The 20,290-nt window shown below is 40.9% G+C and overlaps 1 protein-coding gene across 6 annotated transcripts in view; it reads right to left on the bottom strand.

Annotated features, from left to right (window-relative positions):
• LOC140486350 (E3 ubiquitin-protein ligase DZIP3-like) overlaps positions 1-20,290 on the bottom strand; it is a 157,186-nt gene that overhangs the window by 47,654 nt on the left and 89,242 nt on the right. For 5 of the 6 annotated variants that reach the window (XM_072585360.1, XM_072585361.1, XM_072585356.1 and 2 more), the window contains 6 exons: positions 15,049-15,171; positions 14,711-14,829; positions 13,120-13,188; positions 8,916-9,012; positions 7,495-7,598; positions 1,200-1,287 (listed from right to left, as the gene is read on the bottom strand). In XM_072585360.1, the coding sequence (XP_072441461.1) occupies positions 1,200-1,287; positions 7,495-7,598; positions 8,916-9,012; positions 13,120-13,188; positions 14,711-14,829; positions 15,049-15,171 (600 nt within the window). The remainder of the gene's footprint in view (positions 1-1,199; positions 1,288-7,494; positions 7,599-8,915; positions 9,013-13,119; positions 13,189-14,710; positions 14,830-15,048; positions 15,172-20,290) is intronic. The other variant, XM_072585359.1, reaches the window with a different exon arrangement.

Genomic DNA, 20,290 nt, shown 5'->3' on the forward strand with positions numbered 1-20,290 from the left:
TATCTCAGGGATCAGCCTAGTGAATCCCTTTTGAACAGTCTCCAATGCAGTATAATCTTTCTTAGTTCTAGGTTCAAAACTGTATGTGGCATTCCACCTGTGGCCTCAACAACACCCAGTATTGTGTAAGCAAAATTCTGTTTGCCTTTTAATCATTTTTTGCACCTGCATGCTAGCTTTTTGTATTTCATGCACAAGACCTCCCAGATTTTTCTGTACTCCACATTTTTGGAGACACTGTTTGATAAAATATATTGTAATCACCTGACAGTGGTTTAAAAACCTCACCCGTTTGTAACACTAACACAAATTTCAAATCTGGTTTCCTCCCACAGTCCAAAGATTAGGTGAATTGGCCATGCTAAATTGTTCATAGTGTTCAGGTATATGTGGTTAGGTGCATTAGTTAGGAGAAATCTGGATAAACACAACAGCCATCTTCTGCTTCTAAACTATGACAATCTTTGGTTGTATAACCCCACATTATTCTCAAAGTGAAATACTTGTGGCCTCTTGCCCTAACATTAGTGTCCTTTCATCTCATCCACTTTACAAAAGAGTTTATGCAAATTTCTACATACAGAAACTTTCTTCTGATCAAATACTTCTCTGTATTCAGGTGTTGCCGGTATTAGATTAGATTAGATTAGATGACTGACAGTGTGGAAACAGGCCCTTCGGCCCAACAAGTCCACACCGCCCCGCCGAAGCGCAACCCACCCATACCCCTACATCTACCCCTTACCAAACACTACGGGCAATTTAGCATGGCCAATTCACCTGACCTGCACATCTTTGGACTGTGGGAGGAAACCGGAGCACCCGGAGGAAACCCACGCAGAATGTGCAAACTCCACACAGAGAGTCGCCTGAGGCAAGAATTGAACCCGGGTCTCTGGCGCTGTGAGGCAGCAGTGCTAACCACTGTGCCACCGTGCCGCCCACTATTGTTTCATATTTTTACTACTGACTACATTCTTTTCAGCATATGCTGTACTTTTTCAAATCATGGTCTTGGGAGTTTCATTTATTCAAGTTATAACACTGACTTACCTTTGTATAACACATTTAATCTAGTAACACACATATCAAATAATTCCTAAAGGAACTTGACAACAGACAAGTCTGATAATCAGACAAAAACTGACACTGGACTGAAGTCATCACTTTATAATAAATTGGTATGAAAAAATCTTCACCTTTGTAAAATCAATTTTGTTTCTTATATCAGCTACAATTGCTTGCCAACCATCAAATGTCGCACGTAAGTGAGCAGACTCAGGATTCCTGTAATACAACGGTATAATGTTTTTGTTAGTTATGAAGAAGCAATGCATCTTGAACTGCTTTTGCAAAGTCAAAGTAGGTTTCTCTTGGTGAGATAACGAACTACATTTGCATTTTATATCATTTCGACTTGATGGAGGGTATTGTCCAGATATCATTTCTGTTCAAGATTCAGCAAATATTGCATGTTCAAAAGGTGGAGAAAGCATTAAACTATATAACTACAATATGTGCAAACTAAGAGTAATAGAGGCTAGGCTACGAATGGGATAAATTTAATACTCACTTTAAAACAGCAATTAGTAGGAGTACTTCATAGAATCCAGACAGTGTGGAAACAGGCCATTTGGCCCAACAAATTCACACCGACCTTCCAAACAGTATCCTATCCAGACCCATTCCCCTACCCATTTACTTTACATTTCTCTTAACTAATGCACCTAACCTACACATACCTGAACACTATGAACAATTTAGCATGGCCAATTCACCTAATCTTTGGACTGTGGGAGGAAACCAGAGCACCCTGAAGAAACCCACACAGACACAGGGAATATGTGAGGCTAAAATCGAACTTGCGTCCGTCACAGTGAGAGGCAGCAGGGCTAACCACTGAGCCACTGTGCTGCCCCTAAATTTAACAGGCATGTTGTAAATTTGAAACAATTAAGTTTATTGGGAGGGGTATTACTTGCAGTACTATTGGGCTTTTAAAAGAATTTAATAAGATGTAAGATCATCATTGATAAAAACAAGTTACATAGAATAAATGTTAAGCAATAATGAAAAAGCCTTCACCTTTGTAAAATCTATTTTGCTTCTTATATCAGCTACAATTGCTTGCCAACCATCAAATGTCGCACGTACATTTATGAATTAATAGACAGTTTCACAGACTGGAGTGACATAATCTGGGGAACTCTCCAACTATCAGTGCTAGAACTAATGTTTCGATTTCTACCTCTTAGTCATACAGCATGGAAACAGACCCTTCGGTTCAACGAGTTCATGCCGCACATAATCTCAAACTAAAATTTAGATTAGATTACATTACAGTGTGGAAACAGGCCCTTTGGCCCAACAAGTCCACACTGACCTGCCGAAGCGCAACCCACCCATACCCCTACATTTACCCCTTACCTAACACTACAGGCAATTTAGTATGGCCAATTCACCTGACCTGCACATCTTTGGACTGTGGGAGGAAACCAGAGCACCCAGAGGAAACCCACGCAGACACGGGGAGAACGTGCAAACTCCACAGTCAGTCGCCTGAGGCGGGAATTGAACCCGGGTCTCAGGCGCTGTGAGGCAGCAGTGCTAACCACTGTGCCACCGTGCCGCCCACTAAATAGTCCCACCTGCCTGCTCCTGACCCATATCCCTCCAAACCTTTCCTATTCATTGACCTATCCTAATGTCTTTTAAACATTGAAATTGTACCCACATTCACCACTACCTCAGAAAGTTCATTCCACACACAAACCACCCTCTGTGTAAAAATGTGCCCTGTAGTCTTTAAATCCCCCATCCTAGGGAAAAAACAACTATCATTAACTATCTATACCTCTCAATATTTTATAAACTTCTTTCAACTCGCTTCTCAACCTCCTACAATCCAGTGAAAAAAAGTATTAGCCTATCCGGCCTTTCTTTATAATACAAGCTTTTCATATCCGGCAACATCCTGTTAAATCTCTTCTGAACCTTCTCCATCTTCATAATATCATTCCCATAACTGGCCGACCAGATCTGGACACAGTATTCCAGAAGAGGCCTCACAATGTCTTGTACAATCTCAACATGACGTCATGCCAAATGCCTTTTTAATCACTCTGCCTATGTTGCAAACCTCAAAGAATTATGGACCTGCACCCCCAAGTCCATCTGTTCTATTACATTATGCAAGGCCCCACCATTAATTATAAAAGCTCTACCATTTGTTGTATCAAAATGCAATACCTCACGTTTATCCAGATTGAACTCCATCTGCCATTTTTCAGACCATTGATCTTTTTAATCAAGATCTCTTTATAGTCTCAGAAACCCTTCTTCAGTCGACTGTGCAACCAATTTTTGCATCGTCTGCAAACCTACTAGCCATGCCTTTTATATTCTCATCCAAATCATTTACCTAAATGACAAACAAAAGAGGACCCAGAACTGATCCCTGTGGAACACTGCTGGTGACAGGCCTCCAGTCCGAAAAGCAACCTCCACCACCCCTTTGTTTCCTGCTGTTAAGCCAATTATGTATCCAATTGGCTAGCTCACCCTGAATCCCATGTGACCTAACTTTACTAATTAGTCTGCCATGCGGAACCTTGAAGGCTTTCTAACTGTACAGTAAGATTAACTTTAAAGATTACTGTAAATAAATTCAAATTCAGGTGGAAAAAATAGGTTGGTAGAGCAGGATTGATATCACATTAAATTCAATGGAAAAAGATGCGAGATAATGTTCACTGGTTAAAAAAAAACTAACACAAATGTACCTCTACCTACTGGACATGGACTGCAGTGGTTCAAACAGGCAGCTCACTGACACCTTCTCAAAGACAACTAGGGATGGGCAGTCAGCGATATCCATATCCCATTTGTGAGTAACAAAAAAAGTGTTAAAATTGGAGTAGGCAAAGACAAAGGTTTAGCGTTTTGGTACACAAACGTTTGTAAACAAGTAGAAGAATTGATAAAGCTGTAAAAAAAATATATACTGGTTGTAAAGTTGGTTAAAAAGGACCAAATATATTTTAAAGAGAAATAATGAGATGCATACAGTACAAAAAGTTGAGGTGTATATGGGAAAAAACAAAATATACATCTGATAAAGTTAGGGCTAAAAATATTAAATATATAAGTAGATGAATTAAAGACTAAAATAGAAAGAATGCAAAAGTCTAATAGATAAAATAAACTAAAATATAAAAATAGCTAAAATGAAGGCTTAAATGAGACTAGATTAATTTAGGACATCTGGTTGGCATAGACAAGTTGGACTGAAGGGTCTGTTTCTGTGCTGTCCAACTCTATGACTCTAAACCTTCAGTCATAAATGAGAATGTATTCTTAGAGGATAAAAGTAAAAATGGCAATGTGAAATAAATGGAGATTTTATAAATGATAGTAGATGAAAGGACACTAACATTAAAGCAGGACTTAGAAGCGATGGAGATTGACTGTAGAAAAGGGGTTATCTTTCTAAATTAAACATTACTCAGAGAAGATAAATCACTGGTCCTTATATAGCAGATACTGAATATCTTGCTTTTGTGCGCCCTGCTAGCAGATAAAGACTTTAGTTCCATACAAGTGTTCTCCAAGGATCAAGCAAAAGTCCCGCAATTCATAATAAACAGTAAACTATATGCAAAAGGTAATCATTTTAAAAAAAAGGGTATTTCCCCTTGCTTTTTTTTGGTTCTGAGATATATAGCTTGGGGGCTTTTTTGTTTATTAAATGAATAAACACAAAACAACTTCTCCACTTGAAAGCTGCCTGCAAGTGAAATATTTAGGGAGAACTCAGCAGCACAAAAGAATTCTCAAATAAGATAGGACTTTCTGACTGAATACTAACTTTCAGACTAGGTCAGGGAACCAATTGTAAACTTAAAATTTAATATCTGTGATTTTCCTATTCAATCACAGGGCAAAAATTATCTTTGTTAATTTTGGGGTGCTTCATGGAGTTTCCTTCTCTCCACGAACTCGAACAAGTTATTGCAAGCAATTCCCCACTGCTGACCTCATTATGTATTCATTCACACACATCTATGCTGCCACTATCATGCTGCCTTGCAATCACCAGCAGCAGAGATACTTGTTACTGCCAAGACTTCCACTCCTGGTGCCATATTTCAAAGCCAGGTGTGCACTGGATAAATCGCTGCCAGCCACAAATAGCTCATTAGTATGTAGTGGTGGCACAGTGGTTAGCACTGCTGCCTCACAGCGCCTGAGACCCGGGTTCAATTCCCGCCTCAGGCGACTGACTGTGTGGAGTTTGCACGTTCTCCCCGTGTCTGCGTGGGTTTCCTCCGGGTGCTCCGGTTTCCTCCCACAGTCCAAAGATGTGCAGGCCAGGTGAATTGGCCATGCTAAATTGCCCGTAGTGTTAGGTAAGCGGTAAATGTAGATGTAGATGTAGATGTAGGGGTATGGGTGGGTTACGCTTCGGCGGGGCGGTGTGGACTTGTTGGGCCGAAGGGCCTGTTTCCACACTGTAAGTAATCTAATCTAATCTAATTACCAAAAGAGAAGCTTCTGAAGGCACACAGGTGGCAGACTAAAATCTTCCTTGGAAATAGGAGCTCAAAGCTGTAAATGTAATCCACTCTACATTTGTCAGACGATTAATGTAACTTCAGCTATATCAATTCAAGCTATATAGACTATTTGCCCTTGACACTATACCATGCTTGAACCCTGTCTAAGGGAGCACTATTCATTCCTTAACACCCAGAGTATTGTAACATTTTGTCATTGTTCAAGATGACTGTGGTCCATTTCCCAGATTGTAATGATACAGAACCTCTCACCTTGACTGTCCCAAGTGTCTGATTGACCACATAAAAGCCCCTTGACTAATATCAGATAATGTACTTAATTTACAGTGCCCGTACCCCCGACTGATGACAGACTCCTTGACGTGACTAATCCCTTCAGTCTTTCAGACATGGTCATCTTTTAAATGGGCGTGTGTATTTGCCACATAAACTCAGCAAATGCTGAATGTGTAACATTGCAGCATGGATTTCTGCATGTTCATCCACCCTGACTGATCACTGATGGCTGACATGACAATGCTGCCTGGCTTAAGTTTGCTCTAAGGCACAGGGCAAGACAAGGTAAGGTGGAATGGTGTGAGCATCCAAGTAGTCACAATGTGAGTGTGAAGAGAGCAAGTGAAGAACATTCCAATGCCCTTTGAGATGGCTACCTGTTACTGAGTGCAAAGGGGCCTACAACAGCATTACAGTGCAATTAGTCAATGTGCTCCAAAGGGGAAGCACTGAAGTGGATAACTGTATTGCAAGTGAGTTGAAGATATACCACAATGATGTAGTGAGGCTGGTGAATGTCAGATGACAACATCCGTTGAATGATTGCAGGTGGTTGCTACCCAAGAAGCATGCCCTGATATGCTTGAGACTGTTGGCAAAGACAGATGCCCAGAGGAGCAAGTGTCAAGCTGGAACCACAAGGTGCTTGCTTTGAATTCCACACTGGTAATTCTCACCATCTAGTTTCTCCACACCAGAAGGGAGAATAGCAAACTTGCTCATTATTCTTGCATGGGCATCACTGGCTGGGCCAGCATTTACTGCCTGTCTCTACTTGCCCTTGAGGTGGTGTTGGTGAGCTGCCTTCTTAAACTGCTGCAGTCCACCTGCTGTAAGTTGACCCACAATGCCATTAAGGAAGGAATTACAGGATTTTGACCCAGTGACAGCAAAGGAACAATGATATGTTTCCAAATTCTTGTCCTTCTAGATGGAAGTGACCATGGTTTGGAAGGTGTTGTCCAAGGATCTTTTGAGAATGTCTGCAGTGTATCTTGTTATTGAGTACTAGTGGTGGAGGGAGTTGATGCTTGTGGATATGATGCCAATCAAGAGGACTGCTTTGTCCTGGATGATGCCAAGTTCTTGAATGTTTTTGGAGCTGCACTCAATCAGGCATGTGCAAAATGCATATAAATGAAGCGAGAATAGGTAATAATATGCAACTGCTTGCAAATCGGACTTTAATCACTCATTAGCAAGATTCCCGTCTTGCCAATCAAATCTTGGGTGGAAATCTAACTATTAACCTCAATACCAAAAATCTAATTTTTCTGACGTTGCATTATTTTCCCAACTGACTCACCATTGCTCATATCATCCAGGGTTGGGAATATTCAGCACTTAGCATCTAAAGATTGAAGTGATTAAGAACATATGTTCAGAGATCAGCAAGTGCCAATGTCAGCTGCAGTAGCCATATGTTCCTGTATTGAAGAACAGCAATTTGCAGTAGACACTCATTGGCAAATTTCTACCCAATTTGGAGGAAGGATAGCTTCCTCAATGTCACCGAGTTCAGCTATTTATAGTGAAATATACAGCACAAGAACACAGGGTTATTGATAATCATAACATGCAACCTTGAACAACATATAAATTGTACATTTATTTACACCACATCTATTGGAGGTGGACTCACTCTGTCAGATTTTCTTCTGCTGTCCTTAGCCGAACTGAACAGTCTTGTTCAGCCTGTTGCAACTGGAATAGGCCATTATCCCTACGGCACTCCAAGAACAAAATCTGTAACAAACATTAAATTGACACAAGAGGCATTTACATGTACTATATAACAAAATCCTAATGAATTATGTTGAAGTCAAGTACGAGATTTAATGTTTTCACCATAAAATGGAATCTACCATTTGCAATGCATTGGTTAAAGCTTCTTTTTTCATGATATTTCAGCAGATATTCAAAATTCATTACTACATGGAGGCACAACAGGTGTCAAACTATTTCAGAAGGTCCATATTAAAGGAGGAAAGCAATGATTATAACATTATGCATGTTAAGTTAAAGACGAACAGGAAGGTAGAGAGACCTGATAGAGTTGAATTACTTCTCATACATTTTAGTTTCGTTGTTAAGTAGCTGCCACCAAATCCAACAGAACTCATACCAATATTGATCAGATAATTCAAGAGAAACACAAAAGATAGCAATAATATTATTTTCGCACTGGAGATCTCACCTGGAATAAAACTGGAATAAGAGAATTGAGCTCAGTACCCAAAGGCTACAGAAGTCATTATTTTTGTTTGCTATGTAATAAATAACTCTAGCTGGGACTGAATACTGATGAATGTGTAATTGAAACATTTGACAGAGCTTAAGATCATTTCCTGTGTGAATGCAATGACACAAAACTTGTAATGCTGAAATACCATTGTGCATTTGAAAAAACTCCAAACAAAACCTCTATCAAGCTCAGTGCAGGAACTAGCTGTGATTTGCAACTATTATGGGATGGAATTCTTGATTGTGCAACTTGGCCTGACAGAACTGCCACACAAACTATCACCTAATGCTGCTCTACATGCCTCGATATCACAACGGAATCTCAGTCTGACAACATACTGCATTCATTTTAGTGCAGCATCAAACATTCTAACTCAGGATAATCTGAGGGTAAAGGACTCTAGAACCCAGTGCTTTTTTTTTGTGGTGAAAACCATTTCATTTGTATGACTGATTCTTAAATTACTGAACCATTTTAAACAACTTTTTGACCTCCAACTCCACTTAATGTACTGTAAAACATGCTTATAGTGTCATCAACTGATGGTTTAAGAATTCCCGAACTCCATGCTTTTAATCTTGACACCTTTTTCTTTCGGATATCTATTTACATTCTTATGTAAAAAAACCCACATGGTAACTGCACAACAAAATCAAATTTAAATACAAAATAACTCATTTTAATGGCTGAAGAAAAAATCAAACAGCTTTCAGAAATTAAAATATATTCCAACGGTGTTAAACCACATACAAAATTCACAAATTATCCAATAATTCGAGCAATTTCGTATCTATGCTGAGATTATCAATAACACTTACCTCAGCAGCTATTGCTCGCTTTGTTGCCTCTACCAACTTTGCAATGTTTTTTGCAGTTACATCTTCTAGTTTTGCTTTGTCTTTATTCCACAATAACCTGCATAGGAAGGTCAAGAGAGCTCTTAAATATTTGAACTAATATGCAGGAGCTGACAATAATTTAATGAAAAATGTTCACTTGATATTTCAATTCCTTGCAAGTTAAACCCAAGAGGTTTCTAATAGCCACCTAAAATCAGCCTTTAATACTACTCCAGGATATTCATTATGACTGCTTTTAAAATATTTATTTATTTTTAGAAGATAGTATGACTTGATAACATGTTTGGATTTGATTTTGAGCATTTTTCCCAAGCAGCAGCTTTAGTTGGCGTGTGAATTACAGTTATGTTTGGTATTGTGAACAGGACAAAATATCTACTATGAAAGAAAATAATAATTTAAGTAGTTCAGAAAATAATAGTTGGGATTTTATTCTATAGATCTACATTCTGATGATAGTGAAGCTATCAGTCCAGTAAGTTCATACATGGTTGCAGTAAGCGATCATTTAATGGCGAAAATTGAGAGGGAGCAGGATCTGATGGCACAATGTCCTCCACAGGTCCTGAGGAACCTGAGGAAAATAATAGCCCTCCTCTGCAGCACCTAGTCCACCAGAATCCTTGCTGGAAATTCGAGATGCCAACTCGCAACCGGCCACCATTAGTGGGGCCAATCTTCAGATGAACCAAGTGTGCAGGGTGGCTCCGAGTGACAGCGTTTTACCAGGCTTGCAACTGCACTTTAATTAGGGCACTGCCGCAGGGAATCCCAGGACAGCCTGGCAAGTGGAGGAAGGATGGCAGTGCAGGCATCATTGATGGTGATAAGATGGCTCAGGACTGATAGACTCTCTTTAAGCAACATCTTTCCTTTCCTTTCCCCCCCGCCCCCCCATTCTTAAAGTATTCAAAATGGCACCAAACCATGGTGACAAATGAAAGCTATTCACTGTATTAAATTGTATTCTTACTGTAAAATACACATGACAATAAAAATCATTCATATTCAGTGCTAAGGACATGCACCTCCATTAAGAGGTATGATGAGTAGGGCAGCACAGAGGTGTACTGTTTGAATCAGGAGGCAAGTTTCGGAAATATTGAGAGAAATTTTACTAGGGCTCAGAGATCAAATCACTGCATGGGACTCAGCAAAATTGACACTTAGCTGACTTCTGATAAAAGTTAGCCCCACATGCCTGCTTTTAGCTTTGTTGTTAGTGCTAACGTCGATCACAACTGCCAACCCATATTTCATGCAGACCATATATCTGCCTTACATCAGGAAAATGTTAAAGAAATGAGCTGAGAAGTATGGTCCCCTGTTACTCGAGTGTAAAGGGTCTAATTTCTTTAAGATTACGATGACAGTATCTACAATTTCCTGCTTAACATTATGTTACTGTCCCCTTTTTTGTTCTAAAACACATTTGTTTCTCGTTGGTGATTTCATTTAGAAACTTCTGTTTTGAATTTGCTTACTCCTTCACCATTTTCTTTTATCACTTCTCTGCATCGCTTTACACTATATAGTAGATGTCAAGTTCCTTCATCTACTGATTCCTTAGGACAGCATAGTGCCTAGCATTGCTGCCTCACAGCGCTGGGGACCTGGGTTAGATTCCTGCCTCGGGTGACTGTCTGCATGGAGTTTGCACACTCTCCCAGTGTCTGTGTGGGTTTGGTGCTCTGGCTTCCTCGCACAATCCAAAGATATGCAGGTCAGGTGAATTGGCCATGATAAATTGCCCATAGTGTTAGGTGCATTAGTCAGGGGAAAATATAGGTAGGAGAATGGGTCTGGGTGGGTTAGTCTTTGGAGGGTTGGTGTGGACTTGTTGGGAAGGGCCCATTTCCATACTGTAGGGAATCTAATCTAATCGTTTCCTTAGCATTTAGTACTTTCCCATCTATTAGTTATACAGTCAGAGATGTACAGCATGGAAACAGACCCTTCATGCTGACCAGATATCCCAACCCAATCTAGTCCCACCTGCCAGCACCCGGCCCATATCCCTCCAAACCCTTCCTATTCATATACCCATCTAGATGCCTTTTAAATGTTGCAATTGTACCAGCCTCCACCACTTCCTCTGGCAGCTCATTCCATACACGTACCACCCTCTGTGTGAAAAGGTGTGAATAGGTCCCTTTTATCTTTCCCAGCTCACACTAAGACTATGCCGTCTAGTTCTGGACTCCCCCAACCCAGGGAAAATACTTTGTCTATTCATCCTATCCATTCCCCTCATAATTTTGTAAACCTCTATAAAGGTCACCCCTCAGCCTCCAATGCTCCAGGGAAAACAACCCCAGCCTGTTCAGCCTCTCCCTATAGCTCAAATCCTCCAACCCTGGCAACATCCTTGTAAATCTTTTCTGAACCCTTTCAAGTTTCACAATATCTTTCCAATAGACATGACCTCCCAACTCCTGTACTCAATACTCTGACCAATAAAGGAAAGCATACCAAATGCCTTCTTCACTATCCTATCTACCTGTGTCTCCACTTTCAAGGAACTATGAACAAGGTCTCTTTGTTCAGTAACACTTCCTAGGACCTTACCATTAAGTAAGGTTTGCTAAGATTTGCTTTCCCAAAATGCAACATCTCACATTTATCTGAATTCAACTCCATCTGGCACTTCTCAGCCCATTGGCCCATCTGATCAAGATCCCGTTGTAATCTGAGGTAACTTCTTCGCTGTCCACTACACCTCCAATTTTGGTGTCATCTGCAAAATTACAAACTATATCTCTTATGCTCACATCCAAATCATTTATATAAATGACGAAAAGAAGTGGACCCAGCACCGACCCTTGTGGCACTCCACTGGTCGCAGGCTTCCAATGTGAAAAACAACCCTCCACCACCACCCTCTGTCTTCTACCTTTGAGCTAGTTCTATATCCAAATGGCTAGTTCTCCCTGCATTCCGTGAGATCTAACCTTGCTAACCAGTCTACCATGGGGAACCTTGCCAAACACCTTACTGAAGTCCATACAGATCACATCTACCGCTCTGCCCTCATCAATTCTCTTTGTTACTTCTTCAAAAAACTCAATCAAGTTTGTGAGACATGATTTCCCACGCACAAAACCATGCTGAATATCCCTAATCAGTCTTTGCCTTTCCAAATACATGTACATCCTGTCCCTCAGGATTCCCTCCAACTACTTGTCCACCACCGATGTCAGGCTCACTGATGTATAGTCCCTTGGCTTATCCTTACCACCTTTCTTAAACAGTGGCACCACGTTAGCCAACCTCCAGTCTTCCGGCACCTCACCTGTCACTATCGATGATACAAATATTTCAGTAAGAGGCCCAGCAATCACTTCCCTAGTCTCCCACAGAGTTTAGATTAGATTAGATTACTTACAGTGTGGAAACAGGCCCTTCGGCCCAACAAGTCCACACCGACCCGCCGAAGCGTACCCATCCAGACCCATCCCCCTACATTTACCCCTGCACCTAACACTACGGGCAATTTAGCATGGCCAATTCATTTAACCTGCACATTTTTCGACTGTGGGAGGAAACTGGAGCACCCGGAGGAAACCCATGCAGACATGGGGAGAATGTGCAAACTCCACACAGTCAGTCGCCTGAAGCGGGAATTGAACCAGGGTCTCTGGCGCTGTGAGGCAGCAGTGCTAACCACTGTGCCACTGTGCCGCCCACCTAGGTACACCTGATCAGGTCCTGGAGATTTATCCACCTTTATGCGTTTCAAGACATCCAGCACTTCCTCCTCTGTAATATGGACATTTTTCAAGATGTCACCATCTATTTCCCTACATTCCATGCCTTCCTTGCCCTTTTCCACAGTAAATACTGATTGAAAAAACTCATTTAGTATCTCCTTAGGGAACTGATTCCAGCGAAAGTCTTGGTAATTCCCTGTTGTATGACCAAGAACGGAAGATAACCTTTTGACATTAGCTTAGGGGACACAGGCTGAACTGGAAATCCCCACTAGTTTTTCCCAAATATAAATTGAAACATTAACCCTGATCTCATTGGCTGTAGTGCATTTTCTTGTCTGAGAACTGATGAATGCTGCATTTCCTTCAGATTTATCCTTCACTTTTACAGGCTATGGAGCCATTTTGCTTAAGCGCTAACTTTGTGTTTGCTACTTTGGCAGTGATCTTACCTATCATTTGCAAATTGAGCTGCAATTTTCTTTATTTCTTCATCCTTGCTCTGAAGTTGCTGGTTCACTCTGAAGGACACCAGTAAAAATGTTAATATAACTTAGGGGAAACGAGGAGACATTGACTGTAAGGCCCATTAAGCCTACTTGACTTTTTATCCATTACTGTTGAGTTTTTATTTCAATTTAAATATCTAAATACAAACATGCAAATTAGGAGCAAGAATATTTCACCCCTCATACCGATTTCACCAATTGGTATGATCATGGCTGATTGGCTTCTGGCGTAAACTCCACTCTCTGAGCTACTCCTGATAACCTTTGACTCTTCTGTTCATCCAAATCCCATCTCTGTCTGCTTAAAAATAGCCAACAGCCCTGTCTCACTGCTTTCTGGGGAACAAAGATCTAGACATATGATTCTATTTATGAGAATTCTTTTTGTTCTGACATTTCAGACATCTCTCGCATCCCAAGAATCTAGTTAAGCCTATTGTTGCCCTTCTGAGACAGCTATATTCTTCCTTTGGAAAGGAGACTAAATTTGAAGAAATATGTGCAGATGTGGTCTCCCATAAGCAGCAAGACTCTATTACTTTTGTAAACCAGCTCTGTAATAAAGATGAACATACTACTTAACAGCTGTAACCCGCATGCTAGTTTGCTTTGATTTGTATCTGGAAGACCCTGGGACTCCCAAAATCCTCTGAATATTAACATTTCCTTTGAAGACAGTATTTAGGTTACATTACATTTATTTTGCCATTTGCAAGACAGAAACAAGAATTAGATACTGCAACAGGTACTCTCAGTTTTTGCATTGTATTCATACCAAATCTGTCAGCATATGCTGTCATTAGTCTGTAAAGCTGACAGTAACTTATGTTAGCACATAGGGAACGCGCAGATTCAGAAGCTGCTCTCAGGTGATTCCACACTCCTCCACCGAATAGAATGTTGACGTTCTCATGGATAGAAATCGATCCAGACTCACTTGACAAAAAGTTCCATATTTTTACTCTATTATCATTGCAAAATTCTTTGAAAATGCTAAGTTTCATTGATTGGGGTTTAAAAGAGAGAATTTGTAAATGTCTTGCCAAGTGAAAATGATTGAACAACCCTTCTGGACCCAGAAAAAAAATAATGTTATATTTATGGATGCAAATTTTTCCATTCCATTTATTTTTAGAAAATTATAAATTAATGAACTTTTGAAAAAAAAGTGACATTTCAAATTTAACTTGATCCTATACATATGTCCCAATCATTATTTCACCTTCTGCAAACGTATATGCAGTGAATGATAACATCTGCTTGTTTGTTGTCTGCAAAATTTTTTCAAAATGATTGTCTGCTTACCTGCTTGATAATATTACAGTCGGTAGATTTCAAAGATGCCCTTTAGTGGGCACTAGAGTAAAATTAATACTGGGAAATGTGAACAGAGTTCGTTGGAACTCTTCATAGCAGCTTTCTTAGGTGTCAACGGAAGCAGCATAATTTCTTCACTGACCACATAATCCGAGCCAATGTACTCTATATCTTGATTACGTGACATACACTCTGCATATTCCACATTGAGACAAACCTAGATATTTCTAGCTGATAATGTTCTTGAAGTCTTGAATACTGGTTTTCTGCATGGGTCCTTTGTTGCTGCTCTTCCCGAAGCTTGGTTATTAATTGGTCTAAATTCCTCAAAAGAGCCTGTAAAAGTTTGCAACAAATAAAACAGACGCTGAAATAAAATATTTTGTTAAAGTCACAAATTCCTCTACATCAACAGCAGGCAGTATTATATGTGCAAAATTATCTGTTCGTGGTAATTTTCCAACACACATGCCTATGTCTGTTTTAAGAAATTATAATCGCACTTTGGCAGGATTGGATGAACTACAGATTACTAATCTCTTGTAAAAGGCTTACTTGGTTTTCATTTTGTAAGACAAGTAACTTTTGCCTCATTTCCGATTTCTCTTTCACATTTTGCCATAGGTGCTCTTGTATATTAATGGTTCCATCACCTACTGATGAGGATGAACATAAATCCTGTAAGGGAAAATCAAATAGCTTAACTTCTCTCAATAAATCAGTATTGGAATAATTGAACCTGTTGCCATATTGTCAAAAAAAAATCTACTGCCGAGTCCCCTAGCAAAGCTGTGGAATCAATTATTAAGGAAGTCTTAACAATGTATTGAGAAATCATGGTATAATCAGACAAAATCAATTCAGATTTACAATCAGGAAATCATAGAACATAGAAGAATACAGCGCAGTACAGGCCCTTCGGCCCTCGATGTTGCGCCGATCAAAGCCCACCTAACCTACACTAACCCACTATCCTCCATATACCTATCCAATGCCCGCTTAAATACCCATAAAGAGGGAGAGTCCACCACTGCTACTGGCAGGGCATTCCATGAACTTACGACTCGCTGAGTGAAGAACCTACCCCTAACATCAGTCCTATATCTACCCCCCCTTAATTTAAAGGTATGCCCCCTTGTAATAGCTGACTCCATACGTGGAAAAAGGTTCTCACTGTCAACCCTATCTAACCCCCTAATCATCTTGTACACCTCTATCAAATCACCCCTAAACCTTCTTTTCTCCAAAGAAAACAACCCCAAGTGCCTCAGCCTTTCCTCATAGGATCTTCCTACCATACCAGGCAACATCCTGGTAAACTTCCTCTGCACCCGTTCCAGTGCCTCCACATTCTTCCTTTAGTATGGCGACCAAAACTGCACACAATATTCCAGATGCGGCCGCACCAGAGTCTTATACAACTGCAGCATGACCTCAGGACTCCGGAACTCAATTCCTCTACCAATAAAAGCCAGTACGCCATATGCCTTCTTCACTGCACTATTTACCTGGGTGGCAACTTTCAGAGATCTGTGTACATGGACACCAAGATCCCGCTGCTCTTCCACACTACCAAGTAGTCTACCATTAGCCCAGTAATCCATCTTTTTATTACTCTTACCAAAGTGAATCACTTCACACTTAGCTACATTGAACTCCATTTGCCACCTTTCTGCCCAGCTCTGCAGCTTCTCTATATCCCGCTGTAACCTGCCATATCCTTCCTCACTGTCTACAACTCCTCCGACTTTCGTATCATCTGCAAACTTGCTCACCCAACCTTCTAACCCTTCCTCCAGGTCATTTATAAAAATGACAAACAGCAATGGTCCCAAAACAGATCCTTGCGGAACACCGCTAGTGACGGCACTCCAAGATGAACCTTTGCCATCAACTACTACCCTCTGTCTTCTTCCAGAGAGCCAATTCCTAATCCAAACCTCCAACTCACCCTCAATGCCATATCTCTGTATTTTCTGCAGTAGCCTACCATGGGGGACCTTATCAAACGCCTTACTAAAATACATATATACCACATCTACTGCTTTCCCCTCATCTACCTCCTTCGTCACCTTCTCAAAGAATTCAATAAGGTTTGTGAGGCACGACCTGCCCTTCACAAAACCATGCTGACTATCCTTGATCACATCATTCTTATCCAGATGTGCATAAATCCTATCCCTTACAATTCTCTCTAAGACTTTGCCCACAACAGAAGTGAGACTCACTGGCCTATAGTTACTAGGATTATCCCTACTCCCCTTCTTGAACAAGGGAACCACGTTTGCTAGCCTCCAGTCCTCTGGCACTACTCCTGTCGACAAAGAGGACACAAAAATCAAGGCCAATGGCTCTGCAATCTCCTCCCTTGCTTCCCAGAGAATCCTAGGATAAATGCCATCAGGCCCAGGGGACTTATCTATTTTCACCCTTGCCAGAATTTCCAACACCTCTTCTCTACATATCTCAAAGCCATCCATTCTACTTATTCGTGCCTCAGTATTCATATCGACAACAATGTCCTGTTCCTGAGTGAATACTGACGAAAAGTATTCATTCAGCGCCTCCCCAATCTCTTCAGCCTCCACACGCAACTTCCCATTACTATCCTTGATTGGACCTATTCCTTCCCTAGTCATTCTTTTATTCCTAACATACCTATAGAAAGCCTTAGGGTTTTCCCTAATCCTACCAACTAAGGACCTTTCATGTCCCCTCCTTGCTGCTCTTAGCTCTCTCTTCAGGTCCTTCCGGGCTACCTTATAACTCTCAATCGCCCCTATTGAACCTTCACGCCTCATCTTTACAAAGGCCGCCCTCTTCCATTTAACAAGGGATTCCAACTCCTTATTAAACCACGGCTCCCTCACACGACCCTTTCCTCCCTGCCTGATAGGTACGTACTTATCAAGGACACTCAATAGTTGCTCCTTGAACAAGTTCCACATATCAATTACGCTCTTGCCTTGGAATCTACTTTTCCAATCCACACATCCTAAGTCATGCCTCAACGCATCATAATTTCCCTGCCCCCAGCTATAACTCTTGCCCTGTAGTACACACTTATCCCTCTCCATCACTAGACTAAAAATCACCGAATTGTGGTCACTGTCCCCAAAGTGCTCACCTACCTCTAGTTCTAATACCTGGCCTGGTTCGTTACCCAGAACCAAATCCAGTATGGCCTCACCTCTTGTTGGCTTATCTACTGTCAGGAAACTCTCCTGCACACATTGCACAAACACTGACCCATCTAACGAACTTGAGCTATAGCTTTCCCAATCAATATCAGGAAAGTTAAAGTCTCCCATAACAATCACCCTATTACTGTCACTCTTCTCCTGAATCATCTTCGCAATCCTTTCTTCAACAATTCTAGGACTATTAGGAGGCCTGTAAAAGACTCCTAACAGGGTGACCTCACCTCTCCTATTCCTAACCTCAACCCAAACTACCTCAGATGGCAAATCTTCATCCATCTTCCTTTCCACCGCTGTAATACTATCTTTGACAAGCAAAGCCACACCCCCCCCTCTTTTACCCCCACCTCTGACCCCACTAAAACATTTAAACCCTGGAACCTGCAACAGCCAATCCTGTCCCTGATCTAGCCATGTCTCCGTAATAGCCACAACATCGAAGTCCCAGGTACCAACCCACGCTGCAAGTTCACCTACCTTATTTCGTATACTTCTGGCATTAAAGTATACACACTTCAAGCCACTCTTCTGTTTACAGGCACCATCCTTTAAGATTGATGCCATATTCCTAACCTCCCTACACTCCAGGTCCTGCACCCTAAAGCTACAGTCTGGGTTCCCATGCCCCTGCAGAGTTAGTTTAAACCCCCCCCAAGAGCACTAGCAAACCTCCCCCCAAGGATACTGGTGCCCCTCAGGTTCAGGTGCAGACCATCCTGTCTATAGAGGTCCCACCTTCCCCAGAAAGAACCCCAGTTATCCAAGTACCGAAATCCCTCCCTCCTGCACCATCCCTGTAGCCACGCATTTAACTCTTCTCTCTCCCTATTCCTCGACTCTCTATCACGTGGCACGGGTAACAAACCAGAGACAACAACTCTGTTCGTTCTAACTCTGAGCTTCCAATCTAGCTCCCTAAAAGCCTGTCTAACATCTTTGACAATGCCACAAGCATCGGTGCTGGCTCCACTACTTTTCGTCATTTATAAACAGTAAATGATTTGGGTGTGAGCATAAGAGGTATAGTTAGTAAGTTTGCAGAGGACACCAAAATTGGAGGTGTAATGGACAGCGAAGGTGCTTACCTTAGATTACAATGGTATCTTGATCAGATGGGCCAATGGGCTGAGAAGTGGCAGATAGAGTTTAATTCAGATAAATGCGAGGTGCTGCATTTTGGGAAAGCAAATCTTAGCAAACCTTAGGGAGTGTTACTGAACAGAAACCTTGGAGTGCAGGTTCATTGCTCCTTGAAAGTGGAGTCACAGGTAGATAGGATAGTGAAGGAGGCATTTGGTATGCGTTCCTTTATTGGTCAGAGTATTGAGTACAGGAGTTGGGATGTCATGTTGCGGCTGTACAGGATATTGGATAGGCCACTGTTGGGATATTGCATGCAATTCTGGTCTCCTTCCTATTGGAAAGATGTTGTGAAACTTGAAAGGGTTCAGAAAAGATTTACAAGGATGTTGCCAGGATTGGAGGATCTGAGCTACAGGGAGAGGCTGAACAGGTTGGGGCTGTTTTCCCTGCAGCGTTGGAGGCTGAGGGGTGACCTTATAGAGGTTTACAAGATTATGAAGGGAATGGATGGATAAATAGACAAAATCTTTTCCCTGGGGTAGGGGAGTCCAGAACTAGAGGGCATAGGTTTAGGGTGAGGGGAAAGATATAAAAGAGACTCAGGGGCAACTTTTTCACAGAGGGTGGTATGTGTATGGAATGAGCTGCCAGAGAAAGTGGTGGAAACTAGTACCATTGCAACATTAAAAGGCATCTTGATGGGTATATGAATAGGAAGGGTTTGGAGGGATATGGGCTGGGTGGTGGCAGGTGGGACTAGATTGGGTTGGGATATCTGGTCGGCATGGACAGGTTGGACTGAAGGGTCTGTTTCCGTACTGTACATCTCTTATGACTCTAAATTTATTAGAGGTTTTGAGAATGGAAAGGCTAGATCAAATACAGTATATTCAATCCTGAGATTATAAGGTGTATGATTTATACATATCTTAATACTAGTTACTTTAGATTTGTGAATTTTTAACAAGTGACATATGGGTTTGTGTGTGTCTGAAAAAGTTTCATTATTGATTTGTAAGTAGGCCATGATGATTTATTTTAAAACAGTATTAGAGAGAGATTTTGTGGACAGTAAAAATGTTTAGCTTACATTGGGAGAACTAACAAGAGAATAAAATAAGCAGTGTAGTTCATTAAACTTTTCAACTAAAGACTCTGGAATCTTTGCAGGCTTAGTGGAAACATTCATAGCTAGGACAGATTAACTTTGATTAAGATCTATAATGATCCTTATCGAGGGTATCAGATCTCAAGATAGATAAGTGAAATCACGGTTAAACTAAGCTGTATAGATTTGAAAGAATAGGGAATTCACTCTAGTGAGTGTGTTTTTGGGAATCACGAGATTGTATTTTGCTATGTTTTAAAATCTTAAAATTTCTATTATACATAATTAGCTTGCTTTACTCTATTTTATCTTAATATCTTTTGAGCCATAAATTTCTGATTTATTGGTAAAATTGATTCTGCAGCATTGCATGATTATGTTTCAGTAAAAGGTCACCTTATTAAAA

This window comes from Chiloscyllium punctatum, chromosome 15 (assembly GCF_047496795.1).
Source record: "Chiloscyllium punctatum isolate Juve2018m chromosome 15, sChiPun1.3, whole genome shotgun sequence".
Taxonomy (NCBI): domain Eukaryota; kingdom Metazoa; phylum Chordata; class Chondrichthyes; order Orectolobiformes; family Hemiscylliidae; genus Chiloscyllium; species Chiloscyllium punctatum.